General features: G+C 40.7%; 1 protein-coding gene and 1 pseudogene across 1 annotated transcript; one reads left to right on the plus strand and one right to left on the minus strand.

Moving 5' to 3' along the window:
• Positions 1-10,539: 10,539 nt before the first annotated feature.
• On the minus strand, positions 10,540-27,157 carry LOC124805431 (odorant receptor Or2-like). Its single transcript, XM_047265993.1, has 5 exons — positions 26,739-27,157; positions 26,491-26,590; positions 26,228-26,332; positions 23,647-23,802; positions 10,540-10,630 (listed from the first exon to the last, which is right to left on the minus strand). Exons 1-5 carry the CDS (start codon positions 27,155-27,157, stop codon positions 10,574-10,576), a joined length of 837 nt encoding a protein of 278 aa, XP_047121949.1. The 3' UTR covers positions 10,540-10,573.
• Positions 17,579-17,696, plus strand: LOC124709195 (annotated as a pseudogene).
• Positions 27,158-27,460: the final 303 nt, after the last annotated feature.

Raw genomic sequence — 27,460 nt, forward strand, 5'->3', positions numbered from 1 at the left:
TCTATGTCAGTATTGTGGCCATTTGTCTTAACTTCTTTCCATAACGATCTCTTATGATTTTTCCCTCGGTTTCAATAACTACGAAAACGTTCAGTCTTCGATTTCAAACTTAACGTTCTTCAAGTGTCGAAACACTTCTCTGCACGTTCGTTCGCTAATAGGTGCCTTACCATACGTGCTATGCTGCATTTTATGAGCCTCAACCACAGATTTCTACATTTCAAAGCAGAAACCGTAAACTTCCCGGAAATGAGGAGAATGGTGCTCACAAGCTGGTTGATATCGTCTTTAGATAATAACTTAATGATACAATCAGAAATCGAGCAATATTTTGATGTAGTTACGTATGCAAAGGCCTAAACTTTCTGTATAACGTGTACGACCTACACCAGCTACTGCTGCTACTGCGATCTACTGCAAAGTGGTGGTATCCTCAAAATTACAGACCAATATCCTTAACATCGGTTTGTTGCAGGATTCTCGAACATATTCTCAGTTCGAATACAATGAATTTCCTTGAGACAGAGAAGTTGCTGTCCATGCATCAGCACGGCTTTAGAAAGCATCGCTCCGGCGAAACGCAACTCGCCCTTTTTTCACGTGATATCTTGCGAACCATGGATGAAGGGTATCAGACGGTTGCCATATTCCTTGACTTCCGGAAAGCGTTTGACTCGGTGCCCCACTGCAGACTCCTAACTAAGGTACGAGCATATGGAATTGGTTCCCAAGTATGTGAGTGGCTCGAAGACTTCTTAAGTAATGGAACCCAGTACGTTGTCCTCGATGGTTAGTGTTCATCGGAGGCGAGGGTATCATCTGGAGTGCCCCAGGGAAGTGTGGTAGGTCCGCTGTTGTTTTCTATCAACATAAATTATCTTTTGGATAGGGTGGATAGCAATGTGCGGTTGTTTGCTGATGATGCTGTGGTGTACGGGAAGGAGTGACTGTAGGAGGATACAGGATGACTTGGACAGGATTTGCCATTGGTGTAAAGAATGGCAGCTAACTCTAAATATAGATAAATGTAAATTAATGCAGATGAATAGGAAAAAGAATCCTGTAATGTTTGAATACTCCATTAGTAGTGTACCGCTTGACGCAGTCACGTCGATTAAATATTTGGGCGTAACATTGCAGAGCGATATGTAGTAGGACAGGCATGTAATGGCAGTTGTGGGGAAGACGGATAGTCGTCTTCGGTTCATTGGTAGAATTTTGGGAAGATGTGGTTCATCTGTAAAGGAGACCGCTTATAAAACACTAATACGACCTATTCTTGAGTACTGCTCGAGCGTTTGGGGTTCCAATCAGGTCGGATTGAGGGAGGACGTAGAAGCAATTCAGAGGCGGGCTGCTAGATTTGTTACTGGTAGGTTTGATCATCACGCGAGTGTTACGGAACTCGGGTGGAAGTCTCTAGAGGAAAGGAGGCGTTCTTTCGTGAATCGCTAGTGTGGAAATTTAGAGAACCAGCATTTGAGGCTGACTGCAGTACAATTTTACTGCCGCCAACTTACATTTCGCGGAAAGAGCACAAAGATAAGATAATAGAGATTAGGGCTCGTGCAGAGGCATATAGGCAATAATATTTCCCTCGTTCTGTTTGGGAGTGGAACAGGGAGAGAAGATGGTAGTTGTGGTATGAGGTACCCTCCGCCACGCACCGTATGATGGATTGCGGAGAATGTATGTAGATGTAGATATAGAATCAAAGTTGTAGGACCAATTTTTAAATTACAAATTTGTCGTTAACCACTACCCTTATACTTAGATCCCTCAAAACTATGTAAATACAGTTCTTCACTCAGAATTGTTACATCTGTTGGAAGCAGCGTCTCAAGAAACAGAGGTGTAACCCGCTTTAAATGATGATTGATAGTTCGAGTGGAGACGTTAAGCCACGACCGGCGAACTTCAAGAAGCATGAACGGTTATCTTGTTGCCACTTCAGTTTCGTACAACAGTCGTAATAACATTGGCAATTATGATACCACCCATACCACCCATTCTGGTACATACGTTCCGAGTTCACTCTTATTCATATACCTATCGGGTGTGTGTCACTTATTTCTGATGTGAAAAATGCACTCAAGTGTACTAATATCATCAGTCAGTTCAGTGTGACTTCGTACTTTCAAGTACGTTTTCAGTCAACAACGAAGGAACAATGTTTGAGGTCACAATCACTGTCTCTGGAGTGAACACGGGGTAAATCAATTCATGCCAATCATGTAAAAGCACCGAAGTACGAATGTGGCATCATAATATCCATTTGATACCTTGCTGCTGCTGCTTCACCCCAGAAAAATTGTATTTGGTGTGTTGGTCTGGACCATACTAGTTGTGGTTTCTGGTGGTCACGACAGTTGAGGGAAGGTCATTTACGTTATTTTCCCTCCCAATCAATGGCAGTACATGGTCCATTAACACACAGCGCAACAGATTAGAACAGCATGTTTCTGTTACTTATCATCTAAATACCTGCCACCCCACTAAACCTCGAATAATAACAATGATGCAAAATAGTCCTGCTTACATTCCTAAATTATTTGAACTCAGTAAAATAAGAGAAATATATCACCATCGCCCATTGTTACCACGAAACTGTTTCATATATACTTGCGTAAGTTGATACCTATTGGTGTGGCCAGAGTGCGAAATGCACTTCACATACATACCGCTGGCTAGTTTCTGTCTCCCCTCTTCTCCGTTAAGTCTTCATTTTCCTTACAGGTAGCGACACTGACTTTGTGGTAAACTATCTGAGTTTGAAAGCTTAAATCCTATAAGAGAGTAGTTTACGCTCCGATTTTACGATACTTATGTAACAGCCATGTAGTGGCTGAAACGCACTGTATATCCTTTATCTTTGCCACACCGCCATCGAGTTGCTCCTTATATCTCGTCTACGGTGGATCCACAGTATTTGTGTAACACGTGAGACAAACGTAAACAGATATGCCGATGTACATTTTACTGTGTATTGAGATTTTTAAGAATTAACACTAAATGTGAGCGCTATGTGTACCTACATAGTCATGTGAACGATGTGCTTTTTCAGTACAAAGGATCGTTTTCTGTCAAACGTTAGTATAAAGCTGTACTTGTACACTATAATGACAACATAGCGTGAGGTTCTTGCTCACAATGAACATATTTGTAACGAAAATTGTTTTACAGTATGTATATGTTTAGTTTCCAGTTCTGGTTTTTGTAATGTCAAACAAAGTTTTTCTCAAGTATTGCGTCGTATGTCATGGCTGAACATATACGTATTACATGTGTATGTATTATCTTACAGAACAGAAGATGACAGTTACATCCGTCGAAACCGGTTGTCAAAAATAAAGACGAAATTATGCAAGTTTGGCTTTTCAAAGTCTTTTACCAAGTGAAACATAAACCGCCCCTTCTAATTTCTCAACATGAGAAAATTCAGCTATAACTATGCAGTTTTCAGACGCTTATTTTTCTATGATGGTGATGATGATGATGATGATGATGATGTATAAGTGTTATTAGAAGATTATATATGGAAAAATTCACGATTACCCGCATACTATATACTATTACAGTATGGTGCCCTCATTCAGCTCTCGCCAAATTTTCAAGCTGCTTGATCTGTGTCCAAATGTCGACAGCTTGTTTTATTGAAAGAACTATAGATTCCGATAAAAACGATATAAACGAGTTCAATAATAAATGGAAAGACAGTTGTCTGTTCTGTTGCTGCAGTTGTGTTAATTATTTTAAAGCACCTGGGCACGAACGGTTTCTAAATGGGCAAGTACCAACGGGTAAAGTGTTCTAAATCAATTATGATTCAGTAGCAAAATCATTTAATGCAGTGATAAGCCAAAACGTCACCAGAATACTGACACTGAATGCCACCCTGTGGTATGCTGGGGCGTGACTATGTTACGAATGTAATTATAAGCAGCGAAGAGACGAATGGGGAATCAGTCTGGTAACGATTCGGCCGCAACTAAAAATAATCCCTCTCATAAGTGACTTTCAAGAAGAGAAGATTGTTATGGCCTGGTTACTGGGATAGGGCATCCAAGAAACAGCTAAGTGGGCTTCTGGTCACGTCCTGATTTCGTCGACATCTGTGGGAACTGGTTGTGGGACAGTGGAACCAAACGTAGGCAACACCGTGGTGGATGCCCACGATCCATCACAGAACGTGCGGGTCTGAGGCTGGCCTATGTCTACAGCAAGGTACGCGGCGATCTGTGGCGGATTTGGCAACAGAGCACAATGCTGGTGCAGGCACAGCTGTTTGGCAGCATATCGTCCAGCACGCACTGGTGATGTATCTTCACAGACTGTCCCTGCTAACCATTTAGTTAGTTGTATTTGCGTTGAGAGTGGATCGTAGATGAATGGAAACCTGTCGGTTGGCTGGATGAACCACCTTTTTTTCTTTACACGAGGTCATTGGTCGTGCCCAAATTTGCCACCACACACGCCTGTGGCTGTAGTAACCTGATGTCGAGGACATTCATCTGGGCTTCATTTATGGCAGCGGTTGAGGACATCAAGACTACTTTGGATTTAGTGAACGATATCGCGGCAACCTGCTTCTCGTCTTGCTTGATGTTTTCCCCTACTGTGTTGGCCTCTGTCAGCGGGTTAACTTTGTCACACGGTCAGAATCATGTTGCAGTGGTTCGAGGAGAATCGTAATAAACTTCAGTTGATGTATTTGCCACGAAATTTGCCTGATCTGAGCCCGATGGACCACATCTGGGAGGCAATTCCACAGCAGATCCGTGCCCAGAATTGGGAAATTGCGAGACATGTGGTTGTTAGACATCTGGTGTCACACATCTTCGGAAACCTACCAAGGACTTTTCGTATATATACAACGCATAATGCCTGATATTCTGCATTGCAAAAATGCACCATGACGCCTTTAATCTTCGAAACATAGCGTTTTGTATCGCTAACGCAAAGCACCCACCATCTACGTAGTTATTAACTACTTTAATATTGTAAGTACGCCCAATGACGTTAAAAATCCAGTTACGAATTTAGTAATTGATTCACCTGCAACTTGTGTTTTCTTCATATTTAAATAATCCGACTTCACAAAAAGCTTGAGACTATTAACGTGTTCTCCGCATTAACTATAGTGTAGGGTTAAGCAAGACGTAGGACAGAAAAAGTCTACTCAGAAACTAATGGAAATGTAGCTAACAGACACACGTATTACAAAAGCTGACCTCCAGCTGAAAATTCATCACTGCTATTCTATAAGAGTCATAACCCAGTGCAGTACTACACGCATCATAAAGCAATTTTTCAATAAAATGGGGGAGACTTGTTTTCAACGGGATGTTGAATTTATTATATTGCATCAGTATATCGCAATTCTGCGAACGCGAACGTATTGTCGCCATACGTCCCATCTATATCGAAATGCCAATAATATCGATAGGTATCTATATTAGGACAAATAATGTGTATATTATGAGGAATTACAATTTGTCTGGTATGTTTGCCACTTGGTGTATGTAAATATCAAACAGCAATCACAGTTGTTCCGAATGTTTGCCACTTTGAGCATCTTTGCGTGCCTAAACATAGGAGTGACATGTTCTTTGGCTACCAGAGATCGTATTAGTGGGTAGATCTCTGGCGAACAAGTATTTCAGTTTGAAAGCAAAGCGTAAATTTTACGTTACTCCAAACATAGTGGGTAAAAGTAAACTTCATGATAAATTACAGTCGTATAAAAAGATTATCGTTCATGTTAAGTCAAATTTCTTCTGTATCATCAAAAGGAATTGCGAAGTACTTTCTTATTCATTTAAAAATATTTCGTGAAGCTTATCCCCATGAATGGAAGAAAATGTAGATTCGGCAAATCCTGCATTGTCACGACTGTACTTCCAGAAAAGAAACAAAAGTTCACTTTGCAAAAAAAAGTTTGAAAAATAAGATAGAAAGTCAAACTACCCTGAAGTGATTTATAGTGAGTTATTTCAGCTGGTTATTCTTGCATGTAGACAGAACAGTGTCAGGTTATCGGTTGCAAGATAAGAATCTACTGCAGTCCCTAAATGAACCTTTCATGAGAATATTAGAAATCGTCTTCATCATCAAAATTACATGCAAATTCCACAGAAGCGTTTTTATAATAGCCCATAGTTTTCGTTCGAGTGTGATTGTTTCACGAGAAAGCCACTCCGAGTATTATTGATAACCATTCCCCATGCTCAGCTTCACTTTCACCTGTCACATGCGTTTCACATCAATTAGAATCACATAGTTAAGAAATAATTTGGATAAATATGTTTGTGTACGAAGCCGGGGTGGCAACGACGATTCTAGATCAGGCAATGTAATCTGAATTTAAAAATACCGGTACTTCATTTCAGATTGCTAGCGAGAATTTTTGACACACACAGTGTTTCCAATGACTGAAAGTAAAATCGTGTAAGTCTCAATATTTGAAAAACACTCGTTTATTCAAGGACGTTATGTTAAATCACTATCGTAATATATAAAACTACTTTCGAAGCAGTAAGGCTGTTGGACTGAGCAGATCGTGTCACAGAGCTATAAACGTTAGCTTCGGAGGGAAACGCTCTTTCATGCTGCAGTGTTGGCATTATTTACCACAGATACCTTTTGCTTAGATGAGAAAGCCAACTTCAGTGGCTGTTAATATCTCAGTGTTTTGCATGTCTTGAAGATTTTTATATTTTGCCTCATGTTGTCGCAGGTTGAAAGACGCACTTCCACGTCCCATACGAAAATGTTGATCATATTCGCCTTTTTACTCGCTTTCTTACTGTTTTGGCCTTTTTGTGTGTGAAATGTTTGATGTGGAAACTGCATTGGTCATGTGTCAATCTATTGTTTGAGAGGCGAACAACGGTTGTTCTGATAGCAAATCAGTTCGTTTCATTGTAAGTGTAGTTAATAGATAATTCTGCAACAAATTGTGTAGGAAGTGATTCGGAAAAAACAAGAGAACAATTACTTCTGTAGGAATATGCGAAACATTCAGATCCATACGTTAAATCAACCGTAATTTTTCTATTCTGTAATTTCTCGTTACAACCGTCAGTTTCTTTGGAATTTTTGCCGGTACTGTGCTGAGGGAAGGATTATGGCTGTGAAAACTGCTTCACATTGCCAGTAATCGAAAGAATATCAGGGCGCTACACTTCGGCAAGGGACCAAGTTGCCATTACTAGGTGTGCTGATGAGCTGGTCAAATGTATCTGTACCACAGTAGTGGAAGTAAACGCAAGGGCGTGTCTTTTCTTCGCCGCTGTGATGGCTTGAACTCAGTTTGGAATTAGTAAGGAGCCATAAGGTGGAATGGAGGAATGGCAGCCAAATCTACTTCAGATGCCAAAGCCAGAGAAGGTAGTGAAATTAGAAGCACGGATCTAGGACGAAGTCAAAGCTGTGACTCATCCAACGGGTGTTCCACTGGCTTCATGCATCGTCATGCAGATACAAAGAATCATCCTCTCGTACCTTTTCCTTTACAGTACACAGTACACAGTTCTGTAAAATCTGTTGATGTTATTATTGTGGTGGCCTCCAGTCCAGAGACTGGTTTGATTCAGCTCTCCATGCTACTCTATCCTGTGCAAGCTTCTTCATCTCCCAGTACCTACTGCAACATACATCCTTCTGAATCTGTTCAGTGTATTCATCTCTTGGTCTCCCTCTACGAGTTTTACCCTCCACGCTGCTCTCCAGTACTAAATTGGTGATCCCTTGATGCCTCAGACTACGCCCTACCAAGTGATACATTCTTCTAGACAAGTTGTGCCACAAATTTCTCTTTTCCCCAATTCTATAATTCTATTCAATACCTCCTCATTAGTTATGTGATCTACCCATCTAATCTTCAGCATTCTTCTGTAGCACCACATTTTGAAAGCTTCTACTCTCTTATTGTCTAAACTATTTATCGTCCACGTTTCACTCCATGGCTACACTCCATACAAATACTTTCAGAAACGACTTCCTGACACTTAAATCTATACTCGATGTTAACAAATTTCTCTTCTTCAGAAACGCTTTCCTTGCCATTGCCAGTCTACATTTTATATCCTCTCTACTTCGACCATCATTAGTTATTTTGCTCCCCAAATTGGAATACTCACTTACTACTTTAAGCCTCTCATTTCCTAATCTAATTCCCTCAACATCACCCGATTTAATACGACTACAGTCCATTATTCTCGTTTTGATTTTGTTGATGTTCATCTTATATTCTCCTTTCAAGACAATGTCCATTCCGTTCAGCTGCTCTTCCAGGTCCTTTGCTGTCTCTGACAGACTCATAATGCCATCGGCGAAGCTCTAAGTTTTTATTTTTTGTCCATGGAATTGTTTCCTTTACTGGTTGCTCAATATATAGATTGAGTAACATTTGGGATAGGCTACACCCGTGTCTCACTCCCTTCCCAATCACTGGTCCCCTTTCATGCCCCTCGACTCTTACAACTGCCATCTGGTTTCTGTACAAATTGGAAATAGCCTTTCGCTCCCTGTATGTTACTCCTGCCACCTTCAGAATTTAAAAGAGGATATTCCAGTCAACAATCTCAAAAGCTTTCTCTAAGTCTACAAATGCTAGAAACGTTGGTTTCCTTTTCCTTAATCTATTTTCTAAGATAAGTCGTAGGTTCAGTATTGCCTCACGTGTTCCAACATTTCTACAGAATCCAAACTGATCTTCCCCGAGGTCGGCTTCCACCAGTTTTTCCATTCGTCTGTAAAGAATTCGTGTTAGTATTTTCCTGTCGTGGCTTATTAAACTGATCCTTCCACATTTAGCGTAGTCTGAAACACAATAATGAGGCCACATCCTAACTACTGAAAATACCCACATACCGCAATACCTTCTCGACCGTTATGACCTGATGACACTACACATGAGGGTAGGTAACGTTTAGAATGCATTCATCAACCGCAGACCCTTCGATCGGACTGTCAAAAACTAATGAAGCTTGATACATCACTCCAAATTACTCGTTTCCAGCCGTCCACTGTCCTGTGGCCTCACTCTTTACACCACCTCAAGTGTCACATAGCATTAAATACTGAAATGTTTGGCTTATGACGAGCTACTCGACCACTGTATCCCATACTTTGTAACTCCCTACGAAAAGTCATAGTGCAACCTGCACTCTCGGTAATACGTAGGAACTCATGACTGATTCCTTCCGGTGACTTCGAGGCATTCTTTACAACGACCCTCAGCAATGACTGGTGGCCCCAGTAGATGGGCTGCAATGTCCCTGATGGATTTCTTGCTTAGGTGACATCCACGTTCAAAGTCACTGATCTCTCTTTGAAAGTCCCATTATACTGTTGTCGCTCCTCCAGTGGCAGTATAATACTCCCCCCATGCTTTCATATTGCAGATCAGTCACTCGGGATATCTAGTGATCAGTTGCGCATTGAATAATGGGTTTCAACTTATTTTAAATCAAGTCAGTGTGCTTTGACCGCTGGGTACTGTTCATCACTATTTAGTCATGAATTACGCGGGAAGAAGTTGAAGGATAACAACCAGCACTACACTTACCAAGCGCACTGGTAGTACAACAAAATACACATGTAGAGCTCAAAACAGTGTTATGTTACACTCTGTGTTATTATAATGTTTAAACCATCAGTTAAGAAAGATGATGTTTGCGTATCTAAATATATGTAAAACATAATGTGCCTCAGCTTAGTGTAATTTTATCCATATGCAGCTTCTGATTCTGTCTCGCCTTTAGCGTGTACCTGGGGAGGACTCACTTGATGTCAGCTACTGCATCTGTGGCGTTGCAGTGAGCAGTTGTTACATTGTTGTTGGAGTATGTTGACAGGTATGTAACAAGCTACGCCCAAAGATCTATCATATTTAGCGTATGGGAGCACTGTAGTTTGTGCAGAAATTGCTTCAGACTGATCAGTACCTTTTTTTACTACGAGAAGAGAGGGTATGCTGTAAGTGATTAACCTTTCATTCCATTCATTCATTCGCTTGCGGTAAGTGTTTACCTCTCAATTAATGCTCGCTGCAGTATTGTCAGTGTTGTCCTTATGGCCAGGCACTCACTGCATTTTTAAATACTAGTTTTATAATGACATCCTTAAATGGGACCACAGTGCATATGAGATATAAAACTGTTAGGAATTTATCGAAGTAAATACTTGTTATTCCAGACAGTAATTACTTTTCCAGTACTGCTTGGCTCTGACAATACCATTTTATTTATGTTATGTGACAATATTCACAAGATGCCCACTGAAGAATGTGTAATGTAGTAGTATGCACAACTGTGTGAGTCTATAATTGAATCAATAGCATTATTTTGCTTTAAAACGTACCATTAGTATTATGGTCGAAGGCACGCACAAATGAAGTAAAAAATTATGTCTGTAATTGAAGCAAATTTTCTTTGAATTTACGTGTATTTATGGGTTTCTTCGATCGGTGGACAATAAATCGCTGTCGACGTGCTATGCTAAGTATTGAGACGATCAGTACGTTTTCGTGGACACTTGGAATTTACATAAAGTGGGAGGTATTTTCCATTCATTTGTCGTTCACCTGGTTGAGAAGAGCGTAGTATGAGTAGGAAGCACTCATCAACTGAAAAATAAAACAATGAATAAATTACCACTTGTAATTAAAGAAGCTGAAAACAAAAAATGAATATTACAAACCTGATTTATAGAAAAACCATTTTTCATGATTTTATAAAGAACAGTCACAGTCGCAAAGCTATTTTTGTGACTAATGTATGTACACGATACATAACTGGCAGCCCTGAAACTCATTCAAATTTTTTTTTTTTTTAATATTCGCTCGATCCTAGTGGCATCTAATGTAACAGTGGTTAACATTTTAACTACTCTTTGCACTGAAGAAAAATTTCTCACATTTTCTGGTGTAATTAAAGTAACCAGAAAAGATACTCAGAGAATGGAAGAAAAGGACAGAAGACGAAGGAATTAGAAGAATTACAGTTGGGGCGAAAGAGGATAATCTGAGTTTTGATTTCCTGGCTTTTGCAGATGTTCCTGCCATCTTTGCTGAATCTGTAGTGTATGCAACAATGAATCTCCTACCAGAAACAGCTTTAAAAGTTGCCCTACATATATCTTTTGAAAAAAATAGAGCACGTGAAAGATGTCAAGGAAGCTCCAAACTATATGGGAACAGATTGTGGTAGAACTAAAAAGGCTACAAAATTTAAATATCTAGGTGAGATAATACAACTGACAAAAGACCTTTATAACAAGAAATCTTTTTCCATAAATTCAAAACTTTAGCACTACAGACTGCCATTAAAGCAGAAAGCCTTTTCTGCATAAGAATGGCTATCGTTAAATACAAATAGTGCAGTGAAATAGGAAAGAAAAAGGAAAACAGTCAAGAAAATCTTTTAATCAAAATACGGGAATGGGAAAGGAATAATAAATAAGTTTATGAAACAATAGAGCGAATATCACACACAATGAGGATGAGAAGAGCTTCATTCTATGGGCGCCTAAAAAGGATAGATGAAAACATGACAACTGCGCGGAGCAGCCTCGTGGTTTGAGCCATGATGTCACGGACTGCGCGGCTCCTTCCGTCCAAGTTCGAGTCCTCCCTCGGGCATCGTCGGTGTGTGTGTTGTTGTTACCATAAGTTAGTTTAAGTAGTGTGTAAGTCTTGGGACCGATGACCTTAGCATTTTGGTCCCTTAGGAATCCACACACATTTCAACATTTGAAAACATGACAGCAAAAAGTATTTTTGACTTCTGTAACAGAAACCCCAAATATCAGTGACATGGATAGAAGAAGTTAAGGCAGACTGAAAATAATGGGGAAGAAATAGGAGAAAGAGAAAGGCTCAGAGCAAATGTAAATTGTTTCATGGGCTTCCAGGAGAAAACAACAAAAGAGACAGGTGCAGTATGGACAGAAAAAAGAAGCGACAAAAATAGGGAAAGGATGAAAAATGAATGGAAAGAAAGAAAGGAGGAAAGTTATTATATTTGGTCCTTAGCAGACCAAACCAATTTTTAAAAAAGTAACTTTGCTATTGGGAATGTATCTTTAAACAAAGAAGAAATACGTATCACTAGAAAACTATAGCAGTAAGAATTTCTTAAGAAAGTAAAATAATTGCATCAAGATCAAGGCATTCAGCAAAGTGTGTAACAGCATGCGTAAATGGAAGTCCTGATATCTTCGTAAGCTTTGCTAGTTCCTGGTGGCGTATAATGTAGCAGTGCTTAAGCTTTTGACTACTCTTTGTACAGAAGAGACGTTACTATCATTTTCTGGTGTAACAGTGACGACTGAAATGAACATACAATAAAGTTTTTAAAAATCACAATGTCAAAATTATACATCTTACTGAAATTAACTTTATGCCATAAATTATGCGTTTAGTAAATGATTAGTGTTTGAGAAATATACGCGATCTATAATATTGGGAGTAGTGTTTGCGGTGAAACCGATACTGGGGAAAACAGTGTCTCAAAACGCACACTTACAGTTTTTAACATGGTACTGCTGTCGTAGTAATACACACAGTGTATTAGTGCGCGCTGTGACGATTCGCCTAGTGCGACTGTCAACATTAATTTTTAATATTCAAAATATATCAGTCATCACCATTGAATGGGCAAGGCTGCTACAACTGAGGGGATTTGTTTCTACTAGCAGCTAGAATACCAGTGTTGCTGAAGTTCTGTATTTGTACGAGCCTCGCGGTTTACGACGGGGGCCGCTACAATCGGTCGGCAGCCAAGAATGCGCAGCAGCTTCGCCTGAATAACTTGTACTGTTATTGTTTCGGATGCATATTGAATAGATCAATGAATCAGGCAATTTTTGTTCGAATCTATAAAGAAAATAATTTAACCCTGAATAATGAAGCAAACGTACCCAAGACTTAAGAGGCGTAATATTTGTATGGAATTACGTATAATGTAAGCCACTTGAGTTACACCAGATACTCTTTGGTTCTTCATGTAGCCAGTAATCACTTTATGTGATGTTATTGCTGACTGAGTATGGAGTGAAGGTAATTTATGTTGAAACAGTTGTATTGAATTAGGAAGAGGTTTCGTGTTTCAGTGTGAAAATTTATTCCGTGGAAACTCTAGAATCTCCGCAGGTCTTTTGACTTTAATCAGTTCTGAAGAGTTTCACCTACTGTTAGATAAAGACATTTCTGTCATTGCCACAATAAATCTTAATAACTGCGCCTTATCATAGTATTATTTAGGCCCTTTTACTTGGAGCTGTACCTGGATCAGATTTAAGATTCATTGCGCGTCCATGTTTGGGAAGATCGAAAAGTGCACTGACTAATGCCGGCTATAATATTAATCTCCCGACGGGGAGGTCGCCAAAATGTCTGAAGTCTCATATATGTCACCAAAATCGAAAGAGATAAGTGAAAATTGCAAAACAGATGTCACATTAACGCGCAGATAGTAATGGTTTATTAAAATTTTTGTGAAGAATCTTAGCCTGCACTGGGAGCTTCACTGTTCTAGTTACATATCTACCAACACAGTACAACTGCGATGTCGGCTACGTACAGACTTATTTATCAAGTGCAGCTTCATGTTAGGACATACACCTTTCTCACTTAGTAATTTTTTGAAGGATATTGCGTGGTTAGATTTATTTTATTTGCAGAATTACATATTATTTTTGTGAAATTTTCTGTTTTCACTAACATCAAAGCTCTAAAATTGGTATCGATAGTTGAAAAACAATTCTTCAATGTAGGGCGCTCTCCCAATCACATACACGTAATCCCTAGATCTATTATTTGGTTACTGCGCCATTGGGTGCAGGACTGGTGGTCTGCTTGCCAGAATTGTTGTCTTTTAGCACAGTCCATGAGACACAACTACAACCCAGTGTGAACAAAACAGAGGTGTCTTGCTTCCACTTGAATTAACATATGGCGAACCTGACATTAGATAGAAGTTTGAAATGCAAAAATCCGAATCGTAATTGAATCCCGAAATATCGGGATGTGGTCTTCAACCGAACAGCGTGTTTCAAGCAATACTTTCAGAAAGTGAACACGTAATAACATCCAACACAAATTACGTGAAACTACTTCGGGATCCTCAGCAAGCAATCTGATTCCTTCGGTCTTCCATTTGGTAAACTCAAGTGTTGAGTACTCTGCACCTGTCTGTGTGAACAGCTTTTATACAAAAATTTAGCAAGCTGGACTCAATACTATCGTAAGCATAATATCTTGTACTCTCATATTTACCCATAGTCATTGCCTCATGCTGTTAAAACGTATTATTCCAGCGGATTTCCGAAGATATGCTACTCTTTTGAGAGAACACAACAAGATCTCCAGCAATCGTACGCTGTCACTTTAAAACTTAAAAGAGTACAGTAAGGACATCGTACTCAGTGCAGTGCTTGTGAAACGGCTGCCAGAAATTCTAATCCTCTTGCAGAATTACAAAGTCGGTGAGAAGCGATAAGACGTGTAAGCCTGCTAAACATCATCTCCAAGTGCGTCCCAGCTGCGACGCAAGACTCTGACTACCCTAAACCGAATCCGAACCGGCCATTAAAGCTGCAATGATGCACTCCAGAAGTGTAAGAAGCTGCTCAATCCTGACTGTGGTTGCGGAGTTCCAAGCCAGGCTATATACCACGTTCTCGGAGAAAGCCACATTCGAAGATATCACAGCAATTATGATTTCCTGCTAGCAATACCATAGCATCCGTGCTGGAATGGTTCAAATGGCTCTGAGCACTATGGGACTTAACTTCTATGGTCATCAGTCCCCTAGAACTTAGAACTACTTAAACCTAACTAACCTAAGGACATCACACAACACCCAGCCATCACGAGGCAGAGAAAATCCCCGACCCCGCCGGGAATCGAACCCGGGAACCCGGGCGTGGGAAGCGAGAACACTACCGCACGACCACGAGATGCGGGCGTGCTGGAATGAAGAACAGGACTTTCAGCTATGAAGCACTTGTAACCTTGTCATCTTCATCGTGTCTGACTTTTATAAATGTATACGTCTGCTTGTAGCTATCGACAATTGTATCACCCATAAGTTACGTCATAAAATAACAATAATAAACATTATATCACTTGCTTCGATATTTCCTCTTAGATCTGTGAACTTTACTTCACCGAATCTGCCATCTGCTAACGTACGAATTGTTGTGACTGTGTGAAATGTACAAAACAGTCAGTCATGTTTTCTTACAAGTCTGAGAGGAGACACTGTCCCACTAGCGCTATGAAGATGACTGGTGCCCGAGCTACGTGTCAGCTGCATCTAGCACCTCTTGAGAGAGTTTGGAAGAAATTGGACCTAGGGTACGTAAGAATATTGAGAGTAAACACGTACTGATAATATCACAATAACACATGTCTATGAGTCATGAAAGTCATTTTGTTCTTTCGGAGCATTTTTTCTGTGCTTGGAGAGAACCCATCCCCAATGAACTGACTGTTGTTAGGAGAAGCCACTATGTCTTACGTACATTATTTAATGTGCCACCTTCTCTGGTGTGATTCTGACCGTCGTAGTGACCAAGTAGAGGAAAATATTTGCTTTGCGAGCCGACCAGGGATTAAAAAAGGAAGCAGGCAGCAGCTAATTATCAAATATATTCTTTAAGGTCAGTAATGTGTTCATATTATTTACACGAGCTGAAGGATTTCATTGTTCTACATTAGAGTTGTCTAAATAACGAGTAACTTCTTACATAGAGTGTCTGAAGTGAAACGCGTGCTTCTGTAGATGGGAAAAAGGCACAAATTAATCAGTTTTGTAAATGATCATCTGAAGTGGTTCTGCACTAACGAAGAATACTATGACAAAAGTTTAGATATTCTGGCGATATTCTTTATGAGCGAACTACAGCAGACATTTGATCATCATATAGTAACTGGCCTCATAACGAAGAGGATTATGAAGCAGTGGTTATGTACAGTAACGAAAGGTTCAAACCTATATAGAAAACTGTCAGTTAAGTCTGTTTTTTTTCTTTTTAATGGATGATTTTCGTATTAAATGTCATACTGATTTCAGGAGCTGTAAATATTAATGCAGTATCTGTTGGTGAAAAGGCTGCTACTACATCAAAATTTCTTCAAGAGTCAGTCATTATTGCCTTTTTTTAAAAAGAAATGATTGATGGCTTTCTGGCAAAGGCTCTTGCACCTGAACTGTTGTTTTAGTGTGCGAAAAAGTATCATTTTGTCGCCAACATACTGGCTGCTGAGTTATTTGTGTACTGCGTGACGACGATGCAGTGCCTCAAATGGCTCTGAGTACTATGGGACTCAACTGCTGAGGTCATTAGTCCCGTAGAACTTAGAACTAGTTAAACCTAACTAACCTAAGGACATCACAAACATCCATGCCCGAGGCAGGATTCGAACCTGCGACCATAGCGGTCTTGCGGTTCCAGACTGCAGCGCCTTTAACCGCACGGCCACTTCGGCCGGCGACGATGCAGTGAACAGCAAGTGTATGACATCTGTTAGCTTAAGATAATCCTTAATACAGTTTCCCATAGCCATATAACTCGTCTCACATACTTTCCTCCGTAGTGAGTTTTGTGCACATTCATAACCGCCCAGGTAATAAATGGGTAAATCAAAGAAATGTTCATAAGTTATGAGTGACGCTCAGAATTTACTTACGTATTTTGAAGCATAAGATTGAGTGTCAACTTCCTATGAAGTGCCTGTATTGCGAAACAAGTGCTGCAAATATTCAGTGAATATGTTGTATGGGAACAGAAGAACATGTTACATTATGAAATTTCAGCGAGACAGAATAGATACTTACTATTTTCACAGATTAGGTGAAATTTTGGTTACTGCCGAATGACAACGTGGAAGTCGAAAAATCTGCCTTAGCTTTCAGACCTGTTAGTTCTTTGTTCAGGGGTAACAGGACACGTCAGGTATGTTTCAAGGGCAGGATGGGTTACTCGGAGCTCAAGTTGAGAGAAACACATGTGTTGTCAAGATGTGGCAGACAAAGATGAAAGGGGACATGTCACAGGGAGCAGGTGGTGGAAGATAGAACATTCGTAAGCACTGTGACACATTCATGCCAGAGAGAATAGGAAGACAGCGTGGAAAGTAGAGATGGAGTAAGAAGAAGAGGAGTGATAAGTGTGGAAAGAGTGAGAAGAGGTGTATGATAACTTAACAGATAGGTGTGGCAAATAAATTTTCGAATAAATATTTAAGGAAATTTTACAAAAAAAGAAAAAGAAAAGTAAACGTAAGCTACTTTTCTGATTTACCACTACATCGTTATTCACAACAGATACGGCTCAGTTTTTTCAATAGCCACCGGCTCTAATAGATACATCAGCAAAATTTTGTGTAAGTCTGGTATTTCTATGTCGTCTGTGCTAAGTCTTGTGCACCGAACTGTTTCCACTAACTTCTTACCAACGTCGTAGCATTGTATGCGTGTGTTACTTACTTCACAACATAAAACATGTATTTCATTGCGAATGATGTTGTCAGTCACTGGGTAGGTAAGTGGTAATTCTTCGTAAGTATGGCAACGGTTTTACCGCAGTGGATACACCGGTTCCCGTCAGATCACCGAAGTTAAGTACTGTCGGGCGTGGCCGGCACTTGGATGGGTGACCATCCGGGTCGCCATGCGATGTTGCCATTTTTCGGGGTGCACTCAGTCTCGTGATGCCTATTGAGGAACGACTCGACCGAATAGTAGCGGCTTCGGTCAAGAATACCATCATAACGGCCGGGAGAGCAGTGTGCTGACCATACACTCCTCCTATCCGCATCCTCATCTGAGGATGACACGGCGATCGGGTGGTCCCGATGGGCCACTTGTGGGCTGCAGACGGAGTGCTATGTGCGTATTAGGTATAGTTCAGGGCTATGTCGGCTTTCTTCTTTTTTGGTATTTCTTTGTGAGAGAATGGTACTCTCGATATTTCATCATTCAGATATGCCGAATGTCTCATCGGGGAATTTGTCGAAAAGATCATTTCTGAAAACAAAGTTCCTAAAACGTTATACGCAGCTTCTACCTCAATACTCTTAGATTCAAACGCCTTAGGTGCTATGTTTATCCTTGTAGTACTTTACATTGAAACACGATTTTGTTCTTAAGAGGAATTGCTACATTTCTTTCCTTACTTGTAAGAATTATGTTCATTAATAACTATTTTAGTGCACAGATACGCAGTATATGCCAGCGCAACGCATTGAACTTAGTTTCTTTAGCGTTATCTCGGAAGCACTCATGAAGCAAGGTTTTAAATACTCGCATCGTAGCACCGAGAGAACAAAATATAGTATACGCCAGCTGTTCCGAAATAATTACCAGATTCATGGTGAGCGTTTACAGTTCCTTTAAGAACTAAATTTAAATTATGAACTTATACCATTACACACAATTGCAGACGACGCTCATGACTGATGCCCCGACATAGCCTAGGCCACAACATTTGCTGATATCTAGGCTCTTTCGTTCTATATACTGTAATAACTTATTTTCAGATCCTGCAGCTCACTGATCTTTGAGCTGAGTGAAGGATGTCGTCGAGACTCATGGGGTTTTGCCACACATGTTTCACTCTCATTAAGCCCTGCTCTTATAGACTGATAGCTACTTTAACTTTATGTGGTGAACAGTTCCCGCACGTCCGCTAGGATTAAACAACGAGCATCGGCCAGCAGTTTACGAGAATGCAGGCGATCGCAGCAGCGGGACACAACGTTTTCTAGGCCTCAGTTTGAAAGAGGCGATCGGAGAGTTTCATGAATCCGTCCCCAGTCAGAAAAATCTTACGAAAAGCGTGTCATACAATACAGTAACAACACGGAGCAACGGAAACAGTTACAAGGTAAGGCATAAACGAATACCAGAGTTCTCACAATACGTGGAACCCGAAACACAGGCGTCAAATTGATTGCACCTTTCTGCTGACACACGGCGTAAATTCTCAGACGCATTAAGAATCTACAATTAATATGGACATCAAAAGAGTAGGTACATTTAAAATAATCTGTTTTTGCAAAGCAGTCGTCACAACTTGTCTGAAGCCGTTTGCCTTGGAGACGCCTTGAAGTTATGAATCTTGTGATTAGAGGAAAATCGGCATACTGTAAATTATGCTTTTTGTGGCGAAGTTTCTATGCCACGGGCACTTCGGCATTTGCTTATGCATATCACGCGCTGCGATTCGAGTGTATATGCATGTTGTCTTGATATACGCGTTTGCCATGCGTATATCATAACATGTTTTTGTAAAGATTTGTCACGCATCATAGACGAATTTCTTTAATTAAGCTTTTTCGTCTCCTTAGTCCTATATCAGCGGAGCTCGCTGGATGCGAAATCTCACAATAATTGTTATCAGATCCAGTTATAGCAAATTATAAATTTATATATGAAGATAGTAACTGTTCTCAAAAGAACAGATACACTGACGACCGTGCAGCTTCTCTAGAATTAATGATAATTAATTGAAACGCTGAGCTGCCACCAGGTATTGTTGATATACCTCGATGGGGACAGCTGAAAATGTGTGCCCCAAGCGGGACTCGAACCCGGAATCTCTACTTACATGGCAGACGCTCTCTCTGTCTGAGTCACCGAGGATACACGTGAATAGCTCGCGCCTGAAGGGCCTTATCTTTTGCACGCTTCCCGTGAGACCCACATTCCCAACTGTCCATAATTCTACATATATAATGTACCCGATAGATATTTGCCCAACCACTCATTACTCGCGCGCACTTTGGCTGAGGGTTTCAATTAATTATCATTTATCCTAGAGAAGCTGCACGGTCATGAATGGTATCTGCTCTTTCGAGAACAGTTACTATCTTCATATATATAGTTAAAGGCTATCCAGCCATTGACCTTCGTCTGTGCGAATGCGCACAGGTCGCCCGAACTCTTACGGGAATCACCAAAGTGTGCACGAGTGATGAGTGGATGTGCAAATATCTATTAGGTGCATTATATATGTAGAATTGTGGACAGTTGGGAATGTGGGTCTTACGGGATGCGTGCAAGGGATAAGTCCCTGCAGTCGCGCTATTCATCTGTGTACTCGCTGGCTCAGATGGATAGAGCGTCTACCATGAAAGGCGGAGATCCCGGGTTCGATTGCCAGTCACAGCACACATTTTCAGCTCTCCCCATTGAGGTATATCAACAACACCTGTCGGCAGCTAAGGGTTTCAATTAATTATCATTTAAATTATAAATTGATACCTATCACTGCCAAAATTGGTGATAGAACGGTACTGTGCGCAATAGACCTGGCCATACAGTCGTCAATTCTCAATGTGGTGTTTTATTTCATTGACATATAACGTATGTTCCAGGTAGTACAAATGAAGCATTGTGTAGATGACGAGATCATGTAAGGCCCACGATAGGTATATCACTGTCAACGTAGGCAGCAATAGTTCTTACAATCGTTCGCCTTCCTGTGACATCACCACTCAAGAGCTGTTTATCAAGAAATCTGAACAAGTATTTTGTGCGCCACTGTATCGGTAAGTCCTACTGTGGAAAACTTTTCTGTTGTGTTAGCAGCAGTGATGTGCAACGGTTTCCTAGGAAATTTTAATCAATCCATTAATATTTTTCGAAAGTTCATGCTATGGTTATAATCTTCTCTTCTTTTTCCTCCTTTCAGTACCATTTCAAGGAGTGAATGCTGACCCGTTCCCAAACCAAAGAATGTAAAATGAACTGTCGTATCCATTACTGGACGTCCCATACATTTTCCAGTTTGGCTAATATGTAATGCCTGCCATGGCACAGGCTCTCGAATGACATCATATGGTGTAGTCATCCTATTTTCTTTTTAGGTTAGTGTCTCATATCGTCAGTCATTGTGGTTTTTATGTCCTGCTCTTGTCTTATATCTTCGATCCACATCCTGCAATCAGAAACCACAGCTCAACTAATTCGATTCGTCGTTCACTTCCTTTTTTGGGGAATCCACTTTTAAACTGCCATAAATGAGAGCAGGCTTAGATACCCAGCTGTGTAGACTTAGTGTTATCTCTTTCCACAAAGTTCTGTCAAAATACCTTCTTATACAGTCATTTGGGGCATTATATTTCTGCAAATTTTGAACCACATCTTAATTAGTTCTGTATATCGTTATCTCTTTCCCGATGTATTTCAACAAATGACTATCTTTGCTGTTGTTATATCATCTTTTTCATCTGCCCTTACTTTGTCTTATTGATAGATTCAACCATTGTTGAATTTCAATACATTTTGTTAAAACGCCAATTTACTGTCTGCTAGAAGGACTTGTTCGCTTGAAAATAAAGAGCTGTTAATAAATTTGTTCCTTCCCAGAACTATTTTGTTAGGGTTTTGAGGATTCTACTCTTCTCGACCTTTGTTTGGATGTATATAAAACTGATTGATGAGAGACCAAAACCAATCTTTTAGTCCTTGGTTTACAGTACAGATCTCTTTTTTTTGGCAGCTGACGGGAGCTTCACTCTGACTATGTATTTTGCCGTTTTGTGGTCAGCAGTAGACACTGCATGTTTTCCAGGTCCTGATCCAGGCATCTTGTTGGTACTCGTCGATAGTAGCAAAACTTGGGATGTAACAGCTACTGCGAATCAGTGTTTGATATATCCACTTCGTTGTTAATCTAGAAAGATCTTAACCAATATGGCTTGTATCCAGTAAAACAAGCAGATACGTTGCAACTGTTTCCTCAACGAGATGTTGTCGTTCGATGCTCTGGTATCTGGTATCAGATGGCAATGGAAAAGTCGTTTCACGATAGTAACTGTTTGCAAGAACCTTAATGACCCATTTGAGATAAAGAGAGGAACTAGGTGTGTGGTGCCTACACAGTCTGTCTCCTTACGACACAAGTCGTCGCTGTAGTGTCAGATGGCATCCTGAAAATATCCAAACTCACGTGGATCAGGACGCGTCCGATAAATCCTGCCATTCAGGCCAGTGATAGCATGACACTCTGAGTGACTATGCAATATATGCATTGCAGTTATTAAATTGCCCGATAAAAGAAAAGGTTCCTGTTCGATTCCTGATCGAGTGAGCAGTTTTTGCTTCACCTAGAATCAGTTTCACACCTCATAAATGCCGCTAAGTTGCGCTGTATAAATACGTCCGACAGCTGTAACCGAATTACATCATCCAGTCAGATGAATATGACCTGCTGCCACAACCCTAAAAAACCACCTTTTTCAGCGCGGACTATTATGAGACGAGCGGGAAGGCTCTCAGTATGGTTCTGAAAGGTACCGAAAGGGATGAGGAACCATGCAGATTCCAGTGGTACTGATAGAGATTAGGAACCATGCCAACTCGAGTGCTGTGCCTAGCAGCGTTAGGTTTCTCACTTGAGGACCCATGGTGCGAAAACCCCGATCGGGGTGGTCCGAGAGAATTTCGACTGGGTTTAGGCCTAAATCCGGTGAGGTTGGTAGCTAGGGGAGTACAGTCAACAAATCCTGGTGCTTTTCCAGCCACGCACGTAAATTGTGACCTGTGTCCCATATTGCAGTGGCCTGCTGGTAGATGCCAACGTGCCGAGGAAAAAGAAACTACAGTTAGGGGCGGACATGGTTCCCTAAAATAGATAAATAATTGTATTAATCCATTGTGCCCAACAGAATGACAAGATCACCCAGTGAATGCCACAGAAACATTCCCCAGTCCATAATGCTCCCTCCTCTGGCGCAGGTACTTCGACAATAGTTGCACAGTGTCTGTTTCCAGACATTTCACGCCGTACACGCCAGCGGCCATCTGTCACATGGGCGTAAAATGTGGTTCACATGTCGCCACTAAGTGAACATCCACTTACGGTAATTTTGTGCAAATTCCTGCCTTCGTTGTGGATGAACTGCAATCAGCATGGCAGCATGACACAGGCGCATGTCGCAGAGGCCCATACGCAGCAACGCCAGCTGGACAGACGCTGAGGGGGCAATACTGGTAGCCTCTTGATTCATTTGGGCTGTCAGTTGCAAAACAGTTGCACGTCTATTCACCCATGCATATATCCGCGATCGTCAATCACCCATGTCGTCAAGGACCCATGGTACATCACGGTGGGATCGGCGCCGGTTTTGGGTAGCCCCATTTTGGCATCCACGGTATTCTTTAACTACGGCTCCAATCGAACAGTTTACAAACATAGTCGTTTCCTTCCGAAATGCCCCACCCTTGGCCCAAGAAGCCAAGGATTGTGCCCTTGTGGACGTCAGAACTACCACTCGTTTTCCACATTACGACAGCGACTGCACTGTCTGTGTCATCCCGATATGCTTCATATACGCCGTCCACTTCTGGTGCTGACACCTGCCGTCTGTGAGTGGGTGATTGCGCGTTGACGTCGAGCATAATCGGTGGTGACATTAAGATAACTAGACCATGTAACTGCAAGATATAATAAAACCTTGAGAGCGTCATACTTGTATAGCATTAACAGGAAGCGCGCTACACCAGTACCACTGTTTCTCGTCAGTCAACTGATCACGAACGGTGACTGAACCTTCAATTACGCACAGGTGTTTTGATATCTCATGTTAACCTGACATCGCATACAGCTCAATTACCATGTTCCACTTACCCGGACAAACGTTTCCCGTGAGACGTAGTAGAATTTGCCGGCGGTCAAACCGAGAGGTCTCTGAGTCCTGCAGATGATGAACACCAGGGCGCGCTGCATGTCTGGAGGTGCCCCAGGCCAGCCGCAGTAGTAGGCGGACTTCGCAAGGCGAGAGTTCTGCAAGCGAGTGTGCTACATGTGTAAGTAAACTGACAAGAGCGCATGCCTTTCACAATTTCATTATGTGGCAAACAGAAGCTTGTGTACATACTATCACAGATTATCAGTACTGGTGTACTAGCGTGGCTCGTAGCCGTAAATAATTTGACCGAAAGGAGAAACTTTTCTGCTCCCACTCTCTAACTCTGCTGCTCTCAACACACAGTTGGTGGCACTGACTAACCTTGCTCAAAAGTTCTATTGTTCACATTTTCGAGCGATTCCTTTCTTCATTCCAAAGGAAGTTATGCTGATCCTGAAAATTTGTGTTAGTCAGATGTGCATACTGTTTAGTTCTATTTCGCTTTGACCAGTTCACTGAAAACCCCGTCTGAAGTTTGAAGACTGAACAGGTGTGCTATACCGCATGGCTAGAAGAAAAAATTGTGGTTGAAATAGCGTAGTGAAATGTAGAAATAAATCACGACATTGAAAGATGTGTGTGGTCCTACCGTGTAGATACTTTGTTTCTTCGCGTGGCCAACGTTCTTCTCTCAGGTCATTCAAACGTCTCTCGTGGTAATTCGCCCAGTTTTACATGCGGATTTCTCATATCGCCGTTTATACGATGTTATGTTTTAAGATCATCTGTCTGTGATTTTGAGCGTTGAAAATCATTAACTCCCTTTGTTAGTAGTTCATTCAAATTGCCGACTGTTAAATTTGAAATCGATAGCTCTATGTTATTTTTTTCCCGTTTATTTTATTTTATACTGTATGTAACAGATTTAAGTGGAGATATTGTGATCATAGGTACCTTAATAGCTACCCCCTTCAGTGTGTTACTTTCTTTTTCTGCATCTAAGAGTGTTCTGTCAAAAATGTCATATAATTCATTAGATGGTGTTTCCGGCACAGTTGTAACTGCACCTCTACCTAAGAGAACACGGTAGGTGCCATAACACGATTTCCCAGGAACTTCGATCGGTGGAAGAGGAGCCAAAATAAGCGAAAAAGTCTCTCGGCTTGTCCGTAAATATTCAATCGTTTTTGACAAAACGGCGATCGAAACTTTCGATGTGATTTAGATGCTACTGATAGCATAATGGCTTGCGACGCGGAATTTCAGTTCTGCGTCTCGAGTTACGAACTTGATTATTGCACTTCAATTTTATTTTATTTTATTTTATTTTTGTTTTTGTTTACCTACCAATGTGCACAGAAGTTTAGTGCACAAATGTTTCTTATCAAGTTAGGGGATAAGAGGCCATTATATTGTAAAATTACAGCTGTATTTCACAATAAGCGTCATACAATTATCGTATAACATATTTGTGTATGATATTTTCAGTGGTTAAAGCTTTTTTCAATTTTCATTTTTTAAATTTCTTCTTATAGTTTACTCTTCACGAAGATTTGTTGCATTTCTTTGGTTTATACCGGTCGTAGAAGCATACGAAACCCCACAATTGCGAACACCACAAGCATTTCACAGAGACAAAGCAACATATCTCCGTATGAATCTCCTTCAACGGAGAAACGTCATTGCCACCCCTGAAGATTTCACACTCTGGCAAAAATTTCGTATGATACGCATCTTGTTTCCGATAAATGGTGCTTGCATTTCATTATTAATCAAGATTACAAGAATAAACCAGATTCACTAGACATACAATTAAAAGACGAGTGAGGATGACGTTATTCCATATGCACTGGAAAACCTTCGAACACGAAGCACAAAATTGTGAAGTCACAAAAAAGCCACTGTCGTACCGCTTCGATTACACTGTTTATCCACTAAAAGACACATCCCGTATCTCGGAAACATTGACCGCCAAGATATGTTTATTTTGATATCCCTTCCACGGATCGAATTTTCTAGGAAATGGTGCTATGTTACTTGCTATATTCTCCTGATAAGTGAATTTGGCCTGTCGGTATAGACTATATGTTTCGCATCCTTGAATCCACCTTTCGTCACCTGGCCTGCTGTCCATTAATAGTTTGCCGTTGCTACATGTACTTGGAGGTAAAGCAAATCTAAAAACATGTTGGTCCAAATAGCGATAATTATTAATCTAAAAATGAAGTAAGTACTGATGTAACGTCGTTCAGTAAATTCTCCTCAATCACCAATAAAAATTTCTGCTCTTACACACTTAATATGCTGCATAAAGTAAAAAGAAAAAAAACGAAAAAAAATTGTATTACGTTTTTCGTAGAAAAAAGCAAACAAGATTCATTCTAAACCGTGGAACATCTGTTCACGGTACTTTTTATTATGATGTAGTTAGATGGAAACTTGACCGCAGTGCTTACATGCAGATCGCAAGATAATGAATCTCCGTTGTAAGAAAATCATGGAAAATAAAAAGTTCACTCAAAGCAAGGATACGAAACGTGATGGTGGACTTGAATAAAGAATATATATGTAACAATTTACCTGATATAGTATGTCATCGGCGTACCAGCAATACATGAATATCTCGTATATAACGACTCCTAAGTATGCTTGTAACAGTAGAAGTGCTGCTATGTTTTCTGTGTTCTGTAACACGAAAGATTTACCAAATTGCGATAGAAAAGACTTTATAAAACATAGAAATGTATCTCTAATAGAAGCATAGGCAATAGTCACACAGAAACAACATACCACTGAGCCAGTGCCTACCGCCAAAATAAAGCTTTAACAAAAGCAGCACGTACCTTAGAGCTTTGGAATAGAGTGACGCATATAATAACAGTAGCTCCAGTGAACTGAAGCAGGACGATTTTGCTCAGCAACCTTTCAATTTCTTTAATGAAACTGTAAATGAAAAGACGGGATTGAAGAAGACGTTGCACATAACATGCATTTTTGATTTTCGAATGTTTCCAGGATGAAAACGGATTCAGTACTAAGCTCTCTCGAATCAACGTATTTTATCACACATAGTCTTCCAGTGCATACTTACTCAATGACGTCCTGATGGTGCCTGATCCAGTTACAGAGATCTTCCCACATCATTTCTCCACTAGAATCTTTGTCCAAGTCTTCCTCCTGCACCTTTTGTTGTTTGTGAACGTCATCACCGTGGTTCCCAATAATTTTACCAACGCGTCTCAATTTAGCATTGAGAACCTCCAGCTGACCAGCTGCGTGAATTATAATGCAAACAAAAAGCAGGTCGAGGCACATCGCCATGAAGAAACTGTACTGCATGCTGAAGTACTGCAGTACGCTGAGTATCTCGTAGACGGGAGTCTCAGTGTCCCTGCTGGTGTACCAGGCAGTGGCTGGCAGTTCCCTCTCTGGTGGAAAGATGCCGAACTTCCGCATGATGGTGGGAATGATGGCCCAGACTCCAGGTGAAGACCCTCCCAGAAACGTCATGTACAGCGTAATAGTTCTCGCCGATCTGAACGATGTATCGAGGATAGAGATTATTTCTGTATCACCGGTTTTGCTTTGTTGTGCCCTGGTATCGTCTATTTTCTGTATCATTCGAAAGAAATCCTCCTGCTTTAAAACGAAGGTAAAGAATTTTACTAGTCCAAGAATTGTGGTAATAAGAAGACATGTATCGTGGGTGATTTTGTCCATGTTTCCTCGAAAGTACCACAGGGCTTGAACTTGAGCGAAGAGGAAGCTGAATTGCGTGAAGAGCACCCACGTTCGGTACAGCAGGTACCACTT

This window comes from Schistocerca piceifrons, chromosome 7, assembly GCF_021461385.2.
Source record: "Schistocerca piceifrons isolate TAMUIC-IGC-003096 chromosome 7, iqSchPice1.1, whole genome shotgun sequence".
Classification (NCBI taxonomy): Eukaryota; Metazoa; Arthropoda; class Insecta; order Orthoptera; family Acrididae; genus Schistocerca; species Schistocerca piceifrons.